This window comes from Phragmites australis, chromosome 8, assembly GCF_958298935.1.
Source record: "Phragmites australis chromosome 8, lpPhrAust1.1, whole genome shotgun sequence".
Classification (NCBI taxonomy): Eukaryota; Viridiplantae; Streptophyta; class Magnoliopsida; order Poales; family Poaceae; genus Phragmites; species Phragmites australis.
The window spans coordinates 35555040-35573222 of NC_084928.1; the positions used below are offsets into that span (position 1 = coordinate 35555040).

Sequence of the window (18183 nt, forward strand, 5' to 3'; positions counted from 1 at the left end):
CACATCGGAGCATCAAACCCAGTGGGCAGGATGACACCCAAGTCCGCAGTGGTACGAGCAGTAGCTTTTGCTTGGCGCCACCGCATCAGGCAATGCGGCACTACCCCAAATGTGACGGTGTCATACCAACATCAAACCAAGTGCGTGGCCATGGCGTGGTGGTGGTGGTGGTGGCCATGGCGTGGTGGTGGTGATGCCGCCCTCGCGCGCGGAGCGGCTAGTTCAGCTGCGCCGCACGCACAGAGACGCGACGCGAGGCTGCCAAAATACGGCCGCCGAGGGCACCTGTAGTGCGGCCGTGTGGGCGGCCCCGAGCCGTGCGTCGCGCCCGAGCTGGACTCCGGAGTCCGGACGCACGCGCGCGGTGAACTGGGAGGGAGGCTGGGAGGTGAACCGGCACCGGCACCGGGACCTGCACGGCGCCCCTCGCATGCCGCTCCTCCCCTCCGAAAACTATCTTCGGACACCCGCGCACGAACCGAGACGGCATGCATACGACAGCCATGGCCGAGAGGCCGAGGGAATCTCTGCACGGCGCTGCCCGGCGGCCCACACCCACCCCAACTTTTTTTCTCGCCGAGTCACCGGCTCACCGCTGCCTTTTTCCTGTTTGCCCAACACTCCAACAGCTGGTCCTTTTTTTTTAATACAACACACACTACAAACTACGGCAAAAATCCAAAAAATAGATAACATAATCAATTATATTTATAAATTTAGTATTAGTATTCGGCACCTCATTTACTATAAATTAGTATCAAATATATTATCTATTTCAGTAAATACGATCAAATATATTATCTACTTCTAGTTTTTTAACTACAAACTACACAACAACTACCAGGGGACGGGTGGATCCACGTGAAGGCACAGGGGTACACAGAATACCGGGTAATTTTCGTTTTTTAAAGATTTATTAGGTTCATATGATACCCTTATCTGAATAAATAGGACATCTGAACAGACCGAATATACATAGTCATATGTATAAAACACCCCATCATTTTAATTCTGAATCCGTCACTGCAAGGGACAAAACATACGCCCCACCAACGAGATCCAAGTGCAAGCCAGGAGCTGGAACCCAGGACCTACAGCCGAGTACAACTATGAGCGCAGAAGACTAGCCGGACGCAGACTCGTTCGCCATTCACATGGTCCCTGCACCTGCACGGGAGTTTCCTCAGATCTCACCGCGTAGCGCGCTACCGTGCCCAACATCTCAAGGCCCGAGACGAGACCACGAGACGAGCAAGAATACAAAACGAGGCGAGCTCCGATGCCGTCGTTCCTGTTTGAGGTTGGTCCCATTTCTGTTGACTTTGCATAGCATCGATGGGTGTGTATGTGTGTGAGACAGTGAGAGAGTTATTATTTCTTTCGTCTCCGCATGTAGCAGTGGACAGTGGTGGTCGATGGCACAGAGCTCGGTTCCAAGAGAGACACAGGAGAGTGACCACCATGTCACTAATTGTAGGGAGTGGAAAATAGATTTTTAGGAAATGGGTAAAAGCAGATATTGTAGGGTGAAAAATAGATAGCAGATATTTGTATTATCTGATTTTTTGTATTTGGTAAAATGTAAATATGGTAAGAAAAATCCATATTCAATTTACAAATTGATACGAATATTGATATATCCGAATTTGTTTTTCAATATAAATATAGACATATCTAAATCCGTTTTTTAAAAGATGGATACGGATAATATCTGTATCTAAATATATAAAAATATTTCTATGATAAATAAATATGAGTAACATAAAATTCTATGTTTTTATCTTGCTCACTTACTTAATTATTTTGATCATATATATTATTTTATCATTTGTCAATATACCATGTATACTATAGCGATAAGTCTAGCCCTTTTATCTCCCACTCAACTATCCAACATTATCTAAAGTCATGGTATTATATTAAAAATGGCTATTTGCCTTAAGGTTGAGAATCAATCCACTAAAAACTAAGTTCCTTATATTGAATTACCATCACACTCGTGTCAGATAAATTTATTATTTTACAATTTATCGTTAAAGTTATAAGATATTCACATACAACTTAATCTAAGTACATATTCAGATGCGAATTCATATTCGAATAATCTAATTTGTATTCACATTAGAGAATAACCGCATTCGTATTCATATTAAAATATAAATAACAATATAAAAAATAGACTTTTTGATTCCTATCTATCCATTTCGACTCCTAACAAGTTAGAATGCTAGAAGCCCTCACATGCTGCCATTTTCCGTGGAAGTTGGCAGGAAGGCAGCCAGACATCAGCAGAAAGAGACTCACAGGTGCTCTCGTACGCGCACGGCAGCTCTTACATTAACACCTCACAACTCCTCGCCCTGCTGCGAGCAATTCATCCCGTGCTACGGTGCCTTATGCCATCTCCAACACCTCTATCATTCATCCTCAAAAATACTATTACAGCATCCTCTATCACTATTACAGTATCTCTTATTTTTTTCATCTTCAGCAGCTACTATATTTCCTACCTTTCATTCCTCTCCTCCTTCCCTCGGGCCCACATACATACAGCAGCAACAGTGATAGAGGAGGCCGGATCCTGCCTCAAATTTGCTGCCAGCAGCTTCCGATCGGCTTCACTGTATCACTGTAAAATACGCTTTGGAGTATCTGCTGGAGTGGTAGCGGCTGGCTGCATCGGCAAACTTCTGCTGCGCACAGTGATACCGATGCTGATGCGGCTACTGCTGGAGGTGGTCTTACGGTGGGTGGATAAGGTGCATCCAGAATCAAACAGGGGTTTTTCCTTCTCTCTCTCTTCTCTTTTCTTCCTCCTCCTCTCCTTTTCTTTCTCTTTCATTTCAAAAAAAAAATCATGTCCAGAAATAGCAGAGGGCTCTAAAATATGTTCAGGGTAGGGGCTCAAGCCCCTCTGCCCCACCAATGATGATCATTAGTGATACGAGTTTGGAGGTGTCACAACTACCAAATACAATTTCAAATACTAAGAGCATATCTAATCAAAGGGAATGGTAAGCCAATGAAAATGATGGCATGGATAGTGAGTAGACTGGAGGCCAGATACCAGCTCGATTGGAGGTGCTCGAAGAAAAACCATAGGTGGCTCTAACCATTAGTATCACACTTTTTAAATTTATATGATTTCTGTCATTCTTAATTTCTCATAACTTAGAGAGAAGAGAACTGCTGAGGTGTGACATGCTTCGTATTTAGAGCTAGTAAAATTCATCTTTACATCTGCAAATAAGAATTAGCAGCTCCACTTTCACTCGTTCTCTTTGTAAAATAAAAACTAGCGTCTACCTCAACTATTGGAGGTGGCCCTGATGATTTGATATTTTCAGCGTTACACTAACCACAATGGTTTGACGTTTTCAACGCTGCACTAACCACTGCAAAGAGCAGCAAGTTGATGAATCATGACCGTATACGGTTGCACGCTGGTAGGGCGACGGTACCACCACGTTTTACTTGCAGTACATTTTTCTTCCGTACTGAGATTCCTGTCGGCCCCTGTCCTTTTGTTCCCACCCGACAAAAGCTTCTTTATTTTCTTTTTGAAAACCCAGAGGAGAGAGAATGAGAGATGGGTGAGAATGGTAGGTTGAGGTGTACGTTGAGTTCGAACTTGACTGCGAGCATTTCACTCCGAGCCAAAACCTTGCTACGGAAGGAAAATTTCCGCAAAATTAAGCGGTATCGGATGGTTTGTTTGCATTAAAATTTATGTTAGAGAGATAACTAAAAAATATAACATATGTGAGAGAGATAATTAAAAATTATAAAATAGATGAGAATAACGATATTAATATATAGATAAATATCAAATTAGGAAGATAGAGATCGTGGATGCGGTTGCATTTCCCCTCCGCTACCAACGTTTCGGCGCTCAAAACCCCTCGCTCATTCACCACCACTGTCTCACTCCCACCTCATTAAATACGCCCGCTGCCCGCACGAACTCCACAAAGCTGCGCGCCAACACGCGCAGGGCGCAACACTCCCAGCCTCTGTTCACTCACTGCCTTGTCCGTCTGAGTACGCGAGAGCAGGCTAGCAGCCAAGAGGCCAAGAAACAAGCAATGGCGACGGCGCTGGCGACCGTCGTGGTCGCGCTGTTCCTAGCACAGATCGCGTCGGCAGCGACGCTGGCGCTGTACAACCGGTGCGGCGAGACGGTGTGGCCTGGCATCCAGCCGAGCGCCGGGAAGGAGCTCCTGGCGCGCGGAGGCCTGCAGCTGGCGCCCAACCGCGCGACCTCCATCCGCCTGCCCCCCGGCTGGTCCGGCCGCGTCTGGGGCCGGCAGGGCTGCAAGTTCGACGCCGCCGGGCGCGGGCGCTGCGCCACGGGCGACTGCGGCGGGACGCTCTACTGCAACGGCGCCGGCGGCGCGCCCCCCGCCACGCTGGCCGAGATCACCCTGGCCTCCGTCCCCACCGCGCAGGACTTCTACGACGTGAGCCTGGTGGACGGCTACAACATCCCCATCGTCATGACTCCGGTCCACGGGTCCGGGGCCCACTGCGTCCCCGCGGGCTGCGTCAGCGACCTCAACAGCTTCTGCCCCGCGGGCCTCGCCGTCCGCGGCGGCGAAGGGAACCGCGTCGTCGGGTGCCGCAGCGCGTGCGCCGCCTACGGCGCGCCGCAGTACTGCTGCACGGGGCGGTTCGGGAGCCCGCAGCAGTGCAAGCCCACGACGTACTCGCGGCTGTTCAAGTCGGCGTGCCCCAAGGCCTACTCCTACGCCTACGACGACCCGACCTCCATCCTCACCTGCTCCGCCGGTGCGTCCTACGTCGTCACCTTCTGCCCCCGCCACCGCTGAACAGCCAACCAAGCATGCAAGCTTCCATCCACAGAAATCATCAATGGCGTTTACGAGGCTAAGGACACCACCTTGATTTAGCTAGTTACCCAGCTGCTTGCTGTTCTTGGTTCTTTCTACTATCGTAATGTGATTGATGCATTTGGTGGTCTACCACTGGTATGCCCACCGGGAAGAAGGGGTATATGAGTATATGCTACTGCCACTACTAATCTAGTATATCTTCACTTTGATCTTGTTACCAGTATTAGATTCAGTGGGACTGTGCTTTCGATGGGGTATGTGCGTCTTCGCTGCTGCATCAATGCACCACATTTTTTATCCAAGAGGCTAGATGGGTAACCGGTCGAAATTAGTGCTTACCGAATGGTAACTAAATTTAAATTAAAAAAATTTAAAAAAATAAAAAAATTTAAAAAAGACAAGAGATAATTTTAAAACCTTCTGTGAATTTTTTTTAAAAAAAATATCTGTTTGCATCATATTCTATACAAAGTTTGAAAAAACGAAAAAAATTAAACGTGCAACTCAGTTATTAACTCATATTAAGAAAAAACTTAAGGTGCATATATATATTGTCTTAGTGTAGGATGTATCTTAAGAGGATCTTTAAAATTGATTTCACTTTATTTAGAGTTTTATTAATTCTTCATAATTTTTACAAGTTCATAAGCATAAATTGAATATATAAAGAAATAATATCGTAATTAACCTTTTCATGAAAACCATTATTTTTCCTATACGAAGCATAATATAAATAAACTAATAAAAGTGGTTTCACTAATTTTGAAGTTATGATAAATCAGTTATGAATTAATCTAGTTGTAACATAATTACATAATCCTGTACGTTACAATAACTAATTCATAAGTTTATGTATTTTTAAAAGACATACGATCATGTAAGAAGACTAACAAAATTAGTTCCATAATTTTTGGATTAGTAAAGAGTGAACTATACATTTAACTTGGTTCAACAAATATATTTTCTCATAGAAAATTTCAACTTTTTATAAATATAAATACTTTTATCATATATATCATGTTACAAGTAAACCAATAAAATTTATTTCATTTGATTTGAAGCTTAGATGAATTAGTTATTAATTTTACAAGATTGAGTCAATTTTTAAGTTTTCTTAACTTCACTGAAAATCGAGAAAACTGTGTAGTTACCGACAAAACCGAGCGGTTACCGACAATGCGAAAAATTCGATAAAATCGCTCGATAAATTGAGAAAATCGCTCGGTAAATAGTCCGATTCGACCGGTTACCGAACGTAGAATCTGATATTTTTTATCTAAATTTTAAATTTTAGCAAATAATTTTTATACGAATTTTAACCGAATTTCAAATGATTATCACGTTAACCGTACATTTTCGATTATTACTGAGGAGCAGTTACGGTTTAAAAAGGTACGTAAAACCCTGATTGGAGCACGGTGGTTGTACGCGTTCAAAACTTGAGATCTGAATTTTGCTGCAGCCCTGCACCGCCCTGCACTGTAAAAGCAGTTTTCAGATCTGAATTCTGCCACCGGTCGATGGTGGCCTAGCTGCGCCCGACACTGGCCGGGGCGGCTGGCCAGGCTATCGTCCGACAGCCGTAGCGTTGTGCAGCGCACCGCATTAGCTAGGTCGGCTTTTGCCACGGGAACCGAACATCATGATTCAGGGCGCGCAGGATTCGAGGCCACTTTTACATAGCGTTTTTCGTCAAATACTATTATCATCTAACATTATTATCCTTTTTTTTTCTATTTCCAATCGTTACCTATTTCTACATTTTATTACTCTTTACTCCCTTCAGCCTACACCCATTCTTTTTAACAATATTGCGGGATCTCTATTCCTTCCGTAAATTCACGAATGCTCTCTCCTCCCCGAAGGGTGATGCCTGCCTACTGGAGCGAGATGCGGACCGAGATCAGTTGGTAAATTTACTGTATAGAGTGATACTGTGTCGTTGGAGTTGGTCTCACACTGGGGTTCTATACGCCCATATTGTTGAATCTCAAAGCTATTTCGGAAATTAAAAATTGCAACTTCAATTTTGAAATGGTTTCTTTTTCTACGAAAGAGGAAGGAATTTCAATAATTTTGGAGCACAATACATCCCTATTTTACATGCAACAGTCACACACCGAAAGGAATTAGAAACAAGGGCAACTAGGGTCCTCATTGCAAACTTCCTCACACACCTTCCGTCAGAGCTCGTGTGGCTGTATTGAGGCGAAGCAACACAAGTTGATGAAGGTAGGATCCAACCAGCGTACTAGAGTTGGAGGCCCATAAGAGAACTGCAAGAGCCAACAACTCCAACTCCCCTTGAAGTCGCATCTTTGACAATGAAGGAGCATCGATAGCGTCCTCCTCAAATCTGGAACAAAGAGCTAGGAGCTAGCGCCACCACCCTCGACATGAAGGATGGAGACCCAAACGAACACTCTACATCGCCGATAGCAAGCCCAACGATGTAGCAACACAAAAGCCCATCGAAACCAATAACAAAGGGGATCAAAGATATCCCCCAATCACAACACATGTATTAAAGCATACCTCGGGAGTCGCCTGATATGGCTGTCACCAGATCTGACGCAAAAGCCGACGAACACGCAGAAGGCCATCAGGAAGAACAAAAACCGATGAGGGTTGCCACCGCCGATGCCTCTCGGAATCATAACCCTACACCTACCAAACAAAAACACCAAATCTACAACCATATAAACTACCAGGACCTAACTAAGCACACCCCGAACCTGTTCTCCTCACTCTCTGCCGATAGAAACCCTGTCGGAGGGGGAAAACAAGCTAATCGACGCTGGGATTGAAGGGTCGTCGAAGTGTCACCTTTTGCTATTGTAGCAGGAGAAGAGGAGGGGATCTTTTTTTTTTCGTCCAAGAGGACTGCTCTTTCAATTGTTTTGAAATGGTTTTGACTTAAAGATTTGGGGTGTTTTGTGTTGTTTAATCAAGACCCGATTCTCTCTCTCTCTTTTTAATGCAAGATGTTCGCTAGACGGGCAAGTCCTGTTTCCTCTCTGTCATATTCAGAGCCTGCGCCAGAGTTTTTAGACCAATTTTCATAGTAAAATTAGTAAGAGCTGTTAAACGATAACTTTTAGAGTAATTTCGTGAGTGTGATTTTTTGAAATAAAATATATGCTGGAAACTGAAAAACAGCCTTTTCTAATTAACTTCCCCACAAAATTACTTACTTCGCAAAATTTATTTTACAGAATAAGTAGGGAATTATTTTTAGGTACCAAATCTTTTTTACCACCGAATCACTTCTCCGTAGATGTTAGGTCAGGGAGCTCCACCGGTCCACCCTCTCACAGTCTCACTCCTCTGCACCTACCACGGTGAGTACGCCACAGATCTTTGGATTCCCTGGTGAGAATGTTGCTGCCTGCCTCGCAGAGTGAGTGAGTGAGTGAGTGGAGCGGTACAGGTGAGGTCAATGCAGTCATGCACCCACTCAAAAGACTTCTCTTTTTGAGAGTAGCACAAGCACAGTACAATTATTGCACTGGCTGCTGCACAGCACGGTCGAGGTTGGAGGGAGTAGTTCTACGTACCACCCTCGTGATCGTGGAACGGTGGAAGTCGCTACTGTACTTGAACTTCTGTGATACAGTATCGTGACCTACCCCTTTAAACACGGCGAAATCTCGTTCTGCTCCAGTTTTACCCATTCTGTAATCATCCGTTCCAAATTCTCAGTCACCTGGAGCTGGAGGCAGACTACTGCAGTCCGTACGGGCAGTGTCAGATCCCTTCAGCTTAGTTGGATTGAAATTTCTGGTGCCGAGATGTGCCGGTAGTTGCAAAATCATCTTCAAATTTCGTTTTCCCATTGGGAGTACATCTACTTAACCTGAATCTAAAGGAACACGTAGAAACCAACAGGTAAAAGGAGATGAACATGCATGTGATGCGATCCAAACCTTTGAGAGGAGAAAGTTTAACAAAGGGGTTTTCTCTCCTTTTTCTTTTCCTCCTTCGGATCGTTTGATCAGAGATCGTGCGTGCTCACACTTGCGGTTGTGGCCTGGGTGAGTGGTAGGAACAGACAAGGGAGGAGTAGCATGGGCCATGGGGCACATGAACTCGTGGCAGCTGGTAGGAGTACTCGCGTCAGAAACATCCAGATCGCAGCTGCGGCTGCATCTGCATGTCCATCCGTTCGTGGCGTGCATGGCAGCACCGTGTTTGCGAGATGTGGGCATGCATGTGGCACCGTGGACCGTGGTCGATCTGATCCAAGAAAAAAGAGCATCGGAAAAACAGTATGATTTTCTCATTTGCTATGAATCTTGACTGTCGTCTAAGCACTCGAGTGAATCTTTTACGATTTGAAATTAACACACGCTCTAGTTCTTTTCGTAAGTTTTGTGGTTTGGACGTGTGAGTTTGGTTAATCTTACTCATCTGTGTGTCTAGTATTCCGTGAATCTGAAGCTTTAGTACGTGTTCAGTTGATCTTCTCATTAAGTTGTACTTCTTTCTGATTTGTATTTAGATGTGCTCACGTGATGTAAGCGCATATTTAGGGACTTTTTTGGGTTGCGGGATTTTTTTTTTTGAATTCTGCGTTTCTATTGTAAAATTGAACTGATTCTTGTGAATTTTCTGAACAATTTCTATTAAATTCCTAGTTTCAAAGGAGCCCTAGATGTTAACAACCGTGCCTCTCTGTGCAAAAAAAAAAAGGTTTAGATTGCTCCCGTGTTCTGATCCAGAGTAATCATGAAACAAGTGTTTTGCCATTCTTGAATAATCTCGATTCATTGGGGCCTTGTTTTCAGCGAGATTTGTTCTTCGTTTAGCAGAGTTTTGATACTTCGCAGTGAGGGTGATGATTATGTCCTTGTTTACTTAGGAAAGGGTGGATGGGTAATGATTAGTTGATGGGCTGCTGATTTTTTTTTTACTCTTCATCACTGAATACTAGTTTCTGAATATGAACACGCACACTCACCCCCCACACACGCACCCACTCTACACACACATGCTAGCCCTACAACTACACACAGTTCGAAGAAAGCATCCATTCAAAGATCATCAGGTCCCACCGAGAATCCCGTAGACGACGAGCACGTCGTGATCCTTTCTGTAGCGCCACGCCAGAGAAGCTGAAGAAATCCAAAATAAATCAGAACCCTCGCGTGTCACCCGACTTGAAACCCGGGTGGGTTCAGCTCAGAGCTCGAGTCTTACCACCGTGCCTTCGGCACGGTCGCGATGGGCTGCTGATTTGTACGTGCTACTACGCAATTAGGCTAGGCCCACTACGTTCTCGGTTCTCTATCCAATCTATCAACGAGGCCCAATTCCATGCTGTGCATCCAACATGCATAGCAGCAAAAGAGAGAGCATTTTATAATTTTTTCATCTACTCCTCTAATACAAATCTCAATATAAATAAACATCTTAATAAGACATGTCTCCACGTAGACTAGTGAACATTTTCCTTCCGGAGCCAAAACAGAACCGCCCATTACATCAGCAGCATGCTACATTTTCCCGGGTGTAATACAAACGCGCCAACCGTCCGTTCGTCCGTCATGGTTCCTTGCTGACGGATGAGAAACACGGCAAGACCCAAACCGCCGCCGGCACGCCACGGCTGCAGATCACGAGCCCGACGGCCACAAAAAGCTAACAGGATCCCGCACAAACGACGGAGCGATCGGCCAAAATCCATCAGTTTCCACCGTGCCCGCCCGCGCCCCCCAAAACAACCAGCCGAAGCGAGACCCGTCCGCGCCCGCGACGCGACCTCGCGCTGGTGGATCATGAAGCGAGTCGTCTCGATCACAGCTCCTGTTGGATCAGGTCCGAGGAGGAGGAAGGGGAGGCCATCAGGGAGGCGTGCTCCGCGAGGAACCTCTCGGCGACGGCGGCGTGGAAGGCGGCGCCGGTGGGGAGCACGTCCTCGTCGATCATGAAGTAGGGCGAGTGGCCCGTGTGCACGGACCCCAGCGTCTCGTTCCGCACGCCGATGTAGTAGAACCCCGCGGGCACCGCCTGCGAGTAGAAGGAGAAGTCCTCGGCGCCCATCATCGGCGGCACGTCGCGGTATCCCCCGGCCCCGAGGAGCTCGGACGCGACCTTCTTCACGTGCCCGTACATGCGCGCGTCGTTCACCGTCGGCGGGTAGAAGCTCTGGTTCTCGAAGAAGTCCACGGACGCCTCGCAGCCGTGCACCCGCGACTGCGCCGTGATCACCTCCTCGATCCGCCGCCGCAGGTGGTAAAAGCTCGCGTTGGAGAACGCACGGAACGTGCCGCCCAGCACCAGCGGTTCCTCCGGCGCGCCCCCGAGGTACCCGCTGTCGCTCCCGTTCACGACTGCGACCGACACCACCTGCACAGACGTCAATGCACTTAAGCTCACGACACAGTAAAGGCTGAATCTTTCGCAACATATGCCAAGAGACCGAGGCGATGGCAGCACGTGCCTGCGAGTCCAGAGGATCTGCCTCGCGGGAGACGATGCTCTGCAGGTTGATGATGGTGGAGGAGGCTGCCAGGATGGGATCGGCGGAACGCCGCCGCGTCTTCGCGCCGTGCAGTTGTTCCTCCGTCTCGCCGCGTATCACGGCCTTGAAGAAGCCGCAGCCGGCGAGCAGGGGCCCGGTCCTCGACCCGATGACCGACGTCGGGTGCTGGTGGGAGACGTGGACGGCGAAGATGGCCTCCACGCCCTCCAGCGCGCCGTCCTCGATCATCCGCTTGGCGCCGCAACCGGACTCCTCGGCTGGCTGGAACAGCAGCTTCACTGTGCCCTGCATGCATGTATGAGATGTCAGTGAGCTCAAGCCTCAAGCTGCATTGTTTGTACTAGTTTCTCATAATGACAAGAGAAGTTCTAGTAGGACTGGTCAAAATTGTTTTCTGCCAGTTTTTCAAAGACATTAATTTGGGAGGTTAAGCAGTAATCATTTTGGATCATCTGGTTATGGTGCGGAGGGGCTCATGTCTCCGGATTCACCCCTAATTTTTTGGCATGAAAGAGTAAGAAAAATAAGAATAGAAGGAAAAAAAAGAGTAGGAAGAAGAAAGAACCCCTTCGCGACGCCATTTTTCACACCGACATGACTACACGGACCAAGGTATCAACTTCTGCTGAATTCAGTTACATTGCCCCTTGTTGGCTTTCAAAAGAAAAATTATATTGCCCTCGGTGCCATAGCTAAGCAAATAATATTATTATTGGGAAATTTTAATACCACAAAGTCTAACTAGTCGTGAGCTGAGTTCATGTCATTGACTCATTGCTAGCTAAAGCATAAAACCGTGCCAGAGGATGTGCCCAGAGGTTGCAGTAAATAACGCCAAGAATTTAATCAGGAGGTATCTGATACTCCAAATTAGTGAACCAAATTCAAAGGGTGTCGTACCAAGTACCAACATCACGTTGCATTGAAAAACTGGAGTGCGTAGGAATAAACTTTTCTTGGTGCAAATGTGCAACTCTGTATGTGCTTGTTAGGATAATTAGTTACTGCACCAATCGTGGCAACTCGTCAGATGCAAGTGAAGAAAGAGAATCAGTGCTAAATGTTACCTTTCCTAAAGCTGTCCCAAATGACTTGATGCTGACATTAGCATGATGCCACGACAACACCAATCGATCACCCCGTATAAATATGTACCACACGTCATATTTGCACTTTTACACTCGTCTTAAACTATCATTCAGCTCAGCACTTTTCCCAAAAGCAAATCTAGCGGCCTAAATTCAGATCACATTTACGTTTTTAAAAAAATGTTCAGATGACATCAGTACGGCAGTTGCAGTGCAGCGGACATACGCCCAGTTTAGATTTGTTTTTTCCTGTTTTTTTTTTAAAAAAAAATCCAGAAACCTTCTGAGAACTTGTTTTTGATCTTGGTTTTCGTTGTTTTTTAAGTTGGTTGAGGAAGTGACTAGGTTGAAATAAACTGGAAGTTGAGAAATAGACTGAGATAAATTTTTCTGATTTTTAATGTGCTTAAAAGCTAAAAAATTATTATAAAAATCAACAATTAAAATTTAACGATCACAGTTATTTTCTCAGCTATACAGTGATCTTTAATGTGCCATAGTGTATCCAAACGGGGTCACACGGTCCTTTGCACGGCAAGAGCAGCGTCCACACAGACGAGAACTATTGCACCTACGAGAGGGGCGTTGCTGCAAGGTAGGAGTAGAAGGAAGGATTCAGAAAGGAGTGTGAGCTGAAAGGGCGGCGTTGTGCCGTGCGTACCTTGAGGTGGTGCTCGCGAGACTTGAGTATCCTGGCCGCGCCGAGGAGCATCGCCACATGCGCATCGTGCCCACACGCGTGCATCTTCCCGGGGCTCCGGCTCTTGTGCTCCCACTCCACGGCCTCCTGATGAACGGCGCCGGCCACGAACAAGGACAAAGAAACAGGAACGCGTTGTCAGGTTGTGTTTGTGTCCTGCCAAAGCATATGCATGCATGAACAGACAAAAGCCAAAGCGAACGTGAAAAAAAGGTTGGGTTTGTTCGGCTTTTAGCCGTAAACAAAAAACTGCCCGTTCTGGGCACTCAGGAGGATCAACTTTTGGTCCTGAGTTTACCAGCGAGTGATGCCATTCCGGGTATGAAACGAGAAACTTTTTCCTGGTTTCTAGAAAATAATCATATTAGGTAATAATTGTAATTTTAATGATTAATAATAATAGAGTTAATAGGGGTGGTATTTATATTATCGATACTATAGAAAAAATCCTTGTGACAAGTTTACTCTCTTTACTTTATTTACGTTTCCATATTTATATTTTTTGTAATCTATTTTGTTAGATAAGATGCAAACGTTTTGATCGGTAGAATAGACACACTAGAATCTAAAGCATCTAAATAAAATTTAATATAAATTTATCTTATATTACTTTTAAAATCAAAATAATTCTAAATATTATAATTCACTCTCTTTTATAACTTCACCAATCTTCATCAAAGAAAGTGAAAGGGCAACAGCATGGCTTTCCATCCTTCGATCGATCGGATTCGGCTGACCGGCGGCATCATCTCTCGAGATTCGGTGACAAGAGCTACGCGTCAGGATCTGAAGAACTCGACAGGACGACAGCCTGCTGCTAGCGCTCCAGATCGTAATGGCACTGATAACATTTCAGAAACTCTGTTGCAAGGACCACTGGACCAGTCACCAAGTGGCAGTATGATAAGCATGACAGGTCACGTATTCGATCGGAAAGGTTGGATGTCACATTTCTCTCAGGAAAGGAAACATCCGTGTGCACAGGAGTGTCGTCCAGGTAGCCCGAGTGCATTGGCATCATAAAAAAATAAATAAAAACTTACCCCATCCAATTACAAATCTAGGTCGTTTTAGACTTATACGTAAAGATTAAGAAGGTAGATTAAATGATATTGTTGTCCTTTATTTATTCTATATTAGAAAAAGATAACGTATTTATTTGTGAGAGTAGTAGTATTTATTAAACAAAGGTAGGAAGGAAGCAAAAGAAAAAAAAAGTGTATAGAAGTTTGAGAATGACTTATATTTAGAGAAAAGTTGATAAGGCTAAAACGAACTATATTTGTAATCAGAGGGAGTGGTTATCAGTCATTTAATTTTATCTTTTATACACAATATAGTTTTAAATATATATCTATTTAGATCTAGATATATTAAAGTGTGTACTCAAGTGTTTGGAGCTCTAGCTTCACCCATACACAAAGAACCAACAAAGAAACACAAAGAAACAAAGCAAAAGCAAACGCAAATACACCCTAGAGGCATAGATCAACCCAACAGACTTTTCTAAATCAAAATAGTTGAAGAGTAAAGGGCGAAAAAAAAGTAACCAGGTTGTTTGAGAGAGATAGTCTTCAAGGGTCGGTTTGCAACGCATGAACGTGACAATAATTATGCAGCAATTTAGCAGGAAACATTTTAATCACGAAAAAAAATTCCCCACGCTTCAAATAGGCTTATACTATGCATTTGTTTGTGCTCCTCAAAATTCCAAAAGGAATTTGAAGCAAGCAAGTTTTTTTTTTGAAAAAAAAGAGAAGCTAATCAAGCACCAACAAATCTAAGACAGCGGCATGATATTGATAATAACTGTGGGCGGAGGCAGCATGGCGCACGTGCGTAGCGTATGAACATGAACGTCCATGTACACGCGTACCTGGATGGGCAGCGCGTCCATGTCAGCGCGGAGCGCGACGACCGGCGGGCGCCCCGTGCCGACGGTGGCGACGACGCCCGTGCGCGCGAGCGGGTGGCGGAACCGGACCCCCATGGCGTCCAGCTCGTCGCGGATCAGGCGGCTCGTCTCCACCTCCTCGTACGCCAGCTCCGGCCGCTCGTGGATCCGGTGCCGCACCCCGCGCAGCCACGCCGCCAGCTCCGGCCGCCCCGCGATCTCCTCCTTCCACGCCACGTAGTGCCTCCCGCCTCCTGCGCCGCCGCAGCTCGTGCTGCTCCCTCTCCGCGTGCTCGCGTTCGCGCCCTTGCTTCCCAGCCTCGCCGCCGCCTTCTCCACCGTGCCAAGAATCACGTCCTCCTCCAGGAACGTCGACGAACCGGCGGGCGCGAGCAGCAGCGGCGGCAGCATGAGGAGAATGGACAGTGCATGGCCGCGCTCCATGCCCACGGCGTCGAGTGCTTGCGCTGGCGTGTGTGGGCAGTGAGCACGGGGGGCCTCGCCTACGCTATAGCCTATACGGAGGTCCGAATTCTCTAAAAAGCATTTCTGATTCGGCTTCTCTCTTAAAATGTTTATTTGATAAATCAAAATCACTTTAAAATCGTTTGGTTAATTAACTAGATTATGATTCCTGAATAGAAGATAGTGATACAGTTAACAAATATATATACATCCCTATTTGTATGTGCTGATTTTTGCCAAAAAAAGAAATCATAATACAATAATAACATGTGTTAATAGGGTCACAGTAGATTAGAAACATCATCCAAGTATTCTGATATCCAAAATATTAATGTATGAGTCGGGCTATCTAGTGAGGATTTTTGGTCCAATAGCAAAACACGTAATTACTTTGAAATGGTAGAGGGACGTAGTAAAGGAGGAGGTGATTCTTATGTGAAACTACTTTTAACTCGTTTCTCCTCAGTAGTATAAAAACAAGAAAATTTTCTCTAGTTTCTGTTTTAAATGGTCTGCCCATCAGACCGTTTGGTAGGATTTCTCTTGTTTTTGGTTAGAACGTCCCAAAAATCACTGCCAAACGCCCCTAAGCTTGCAGGCCACTGCACTGCAGTACAGATTTTTCTGATTTTCTCCCCCTTCTCTTCACCTCACCTTTTTCAATTCCAAATATCTCCTTTTCAATTTCGCTCGTGCTCGAACCATTGTAACCACTCAACCTTCACATTATTTGCGCTGGGGAGCCCACACTAACAGTGACGCATCAGTGAGTGGTTTGGATTAGTTTAGTGGTCCGCTCGCCTGTGATAGATTGCGTCTCATGTTGCTATCAGCGTCACCATTCCAGCAGGTAGCAGTATGTTGTATGATATTGCCGAGCCTTTTTCGAACCGTATTTTCTAATGACTTGGCACCAAATGTCCAAAATTTGAGAAAAAGCTTGGGTTCTGGTCATGAATGAACAGTTACAACACAAAATTATTGGCAGTAGGACACATGGGCAGCATGGCTTGGAATGGACGCTCTGAATTTTTTTAGTTCAACTAATAATACTAATTTTTAAAAATTAAATATAGTTTTAGAATACTAATATAATTAGTTAAATTAAAGAGAATCAGTAGGTAACTTTATTCCTCAATTTGCACCCCTAAACGGGTGCTTATTCGGGCAAACAATTACCGGTGCAAACGGACGAGTCAGGCAAGCGGATGAGGTAGCATTGCACAGCTTGGCGACCCACCAAGGGCGTGTTCGGATGGGTGCAGCCGTGCGTGCATGCAGCCGCGCGTGCAGCCACAGCCGTATACGACGAGGGAGCAGCGCGTTTGGATGGGTGCAGCGACGGAGCGCGCTGCAGCCGCGGGTGCAGCGAATACGCGCACGTGCTGCATGCCGGGAGCAGGCCGAATCGACTGTAGGTGCCGTCCTGACCGACGGGATGCAGCCTGGCCGACGCGGGGCCCACTTGTTAGCGACAACAAATCCCCACATGCAGTCTGAGATTCAACCTACCAAACACAAACTCAAAATCTACCTGCATCCGCTCATCCAACCAACCAAACATATTTTTTTCCAGAATACGAATCCCCTCAGTCTGCTTCCACTCATCCAAGATATACGATACAGTTCTACAAAACCTCATGCGGACAACCAAACACACCCCATCTGTCCAGAGCTTTTCAGCAGTGCTGTGTGGAGGCCACGACGCCTCACGTTGGAAGCATGCATTAATGAGTCACCGGTTTTGTTGAGAGGAATCAAACGATTTTGTCTCTGTAGATTCTTTTCTTTCCCTTTATTTCATATGTACATGTTATTTAAAGTGGAACCGAGCAATTGCCTACAAATTAATCGTGTAAGATAAGAACTAAGGATTTTAGTATTATCAGTCTTAGTTGAGTCCGATATAAACCATATAAGGTTTTTCTTCTCTTTAGATTTTTAGTGGACTCCTCTCACACTACTACGTATGGTAAAAAAATAAGGTGATTTAATAGTGTATATCTTGGAATTGAGGAGACGGATGGAATTTTCCACTCTTATTTGATCATTATTTACACCTACACTAATCAATCATGTCAATTCCTTTTCTATTTCATTTTTTAAAAGTTCCAAGATAAACAACCGTGGGTTGTGTCATGATTTCATCGTTAGTTGCACATCTAATCAATCAAGTCTTTTCTTATTTAATTAAGATGACCTTGTGTTGTACAAACACATTATTGCATAAGTGACATAATTATGACTTCAACAATTGCGCTGTGTTGTGTTGATAATTCAGTGGAACCATTGAAAATTTAATCATGAAAATATACATTAATTGTTTAAGGCATATACAACTAACGAGACAGCTGTTATATATAACACGATCTATATATTCTAGAGACACCTCAAAAGACAACTTAAACAACTTAATGTCTGTTAGTAGTAGTTTTTTTCTATAATAAATACAGTACAAATGACATTTGTTCTTGTTTGGCGTGTTACAGACTCTCTCTTTCTCGAGAGACAATCTTTCTCTCTCTCTTCATTAACTACCCTCCACGTCATAAAAAAAATCTTAGATGACGGCCCTTATACTAACATCACATATTTATGCATGCCTTACTTAGATTTAGCAAGAAGTAAAGTTTGCTATCCCTTTTGCCTTTATTTCTTATGTATATTGAGTATTTAAAGGGGAACCAAGCAAGGAGGCT

General features: G+C 45.0%; 2 protein-coding genes across 3 annotated transcripts; one reads left to right on the forward strand and one right to left on the reverse strand.

Moving 5' to 3' along the window:
• The first annotated feature begins 3589 nt into the window (after window positions 1-3589).
• On the forward strand, window positions 3590-5088 carry LOC133927787 (thaumatin-like protein). Its single transcript, XM_062374178.1, has 2 exons — window positions 3590-3602; window positions 3820-5088. Exons 1-2 carry the CDS (start codon window positions 3590-3592, stop codon window positions 4827-4829), a joined length of 1023 nt encoding a protein of 340 aa, XP_062230162.1. The 3' UTR covers window positions 4830-5088.
• Window positions 5089-10247: 5159 nt separating this feature from the next.
• On the reverse strand, window positions 10248-15546 carry LOC133927277 (IAA-amino acid hydrolase ILR1-like 6). Of its 2 annotated transcripts, XM_062373668.1 has the most exons (4): window positions 15002-15545; window positions 13087-13212; window positions 11296-11622; window positions 10248-11201 (listed from the first exon to the last, which is right to left on the reverse strand). In XM_062373668.1, the coding sequence occupies exons 1-4, from the start codon at window positions 15461-15463 to the stop codon at window positions 10650-10652; spliced, it is 1467 nt and encodes a 488-aa protein (XP_062229652.1). In that variant the 5' UTR covers window positions 15464-15545; the 3' UTR covers window positions 10248-10649. The 2 variants fall into 2 exon arrangements, with proteins under 2 accessions (XP_062229652.1, XP_062229653.1); XM_062373669.1 differs by lacking the exon at window positions 13087-13212 and having other exon boundaries at window positions 15002-15546.
• Between the last annotated feature and the right edge of the window lie 2637 nt (window positions 15547-18183).

Coding starts and splice junctions, on each gene's coding strand:
- LOC133927277 (XM_062373668.1), bottom strand. CDS start 15,463: ATGGAGCGCGGCCATGCACTGTCCATTCTCCTCATGCTGCCGCCGCTG. Junction 13,213..15,001: donor TGGACGCGCTGCCCATCCAG/GTACGCGTGTAC, acceptor GCCGTTCATCAG/GAGGCCGTGGAGTGGGAGCA. Junction 11,623..13,086: donor CTCGCGAGCACCACCTCAAG/GTACGCACGGCA, acceptor ACATGCATGCAG/GGCACAGTGAAGCTGCTGTT.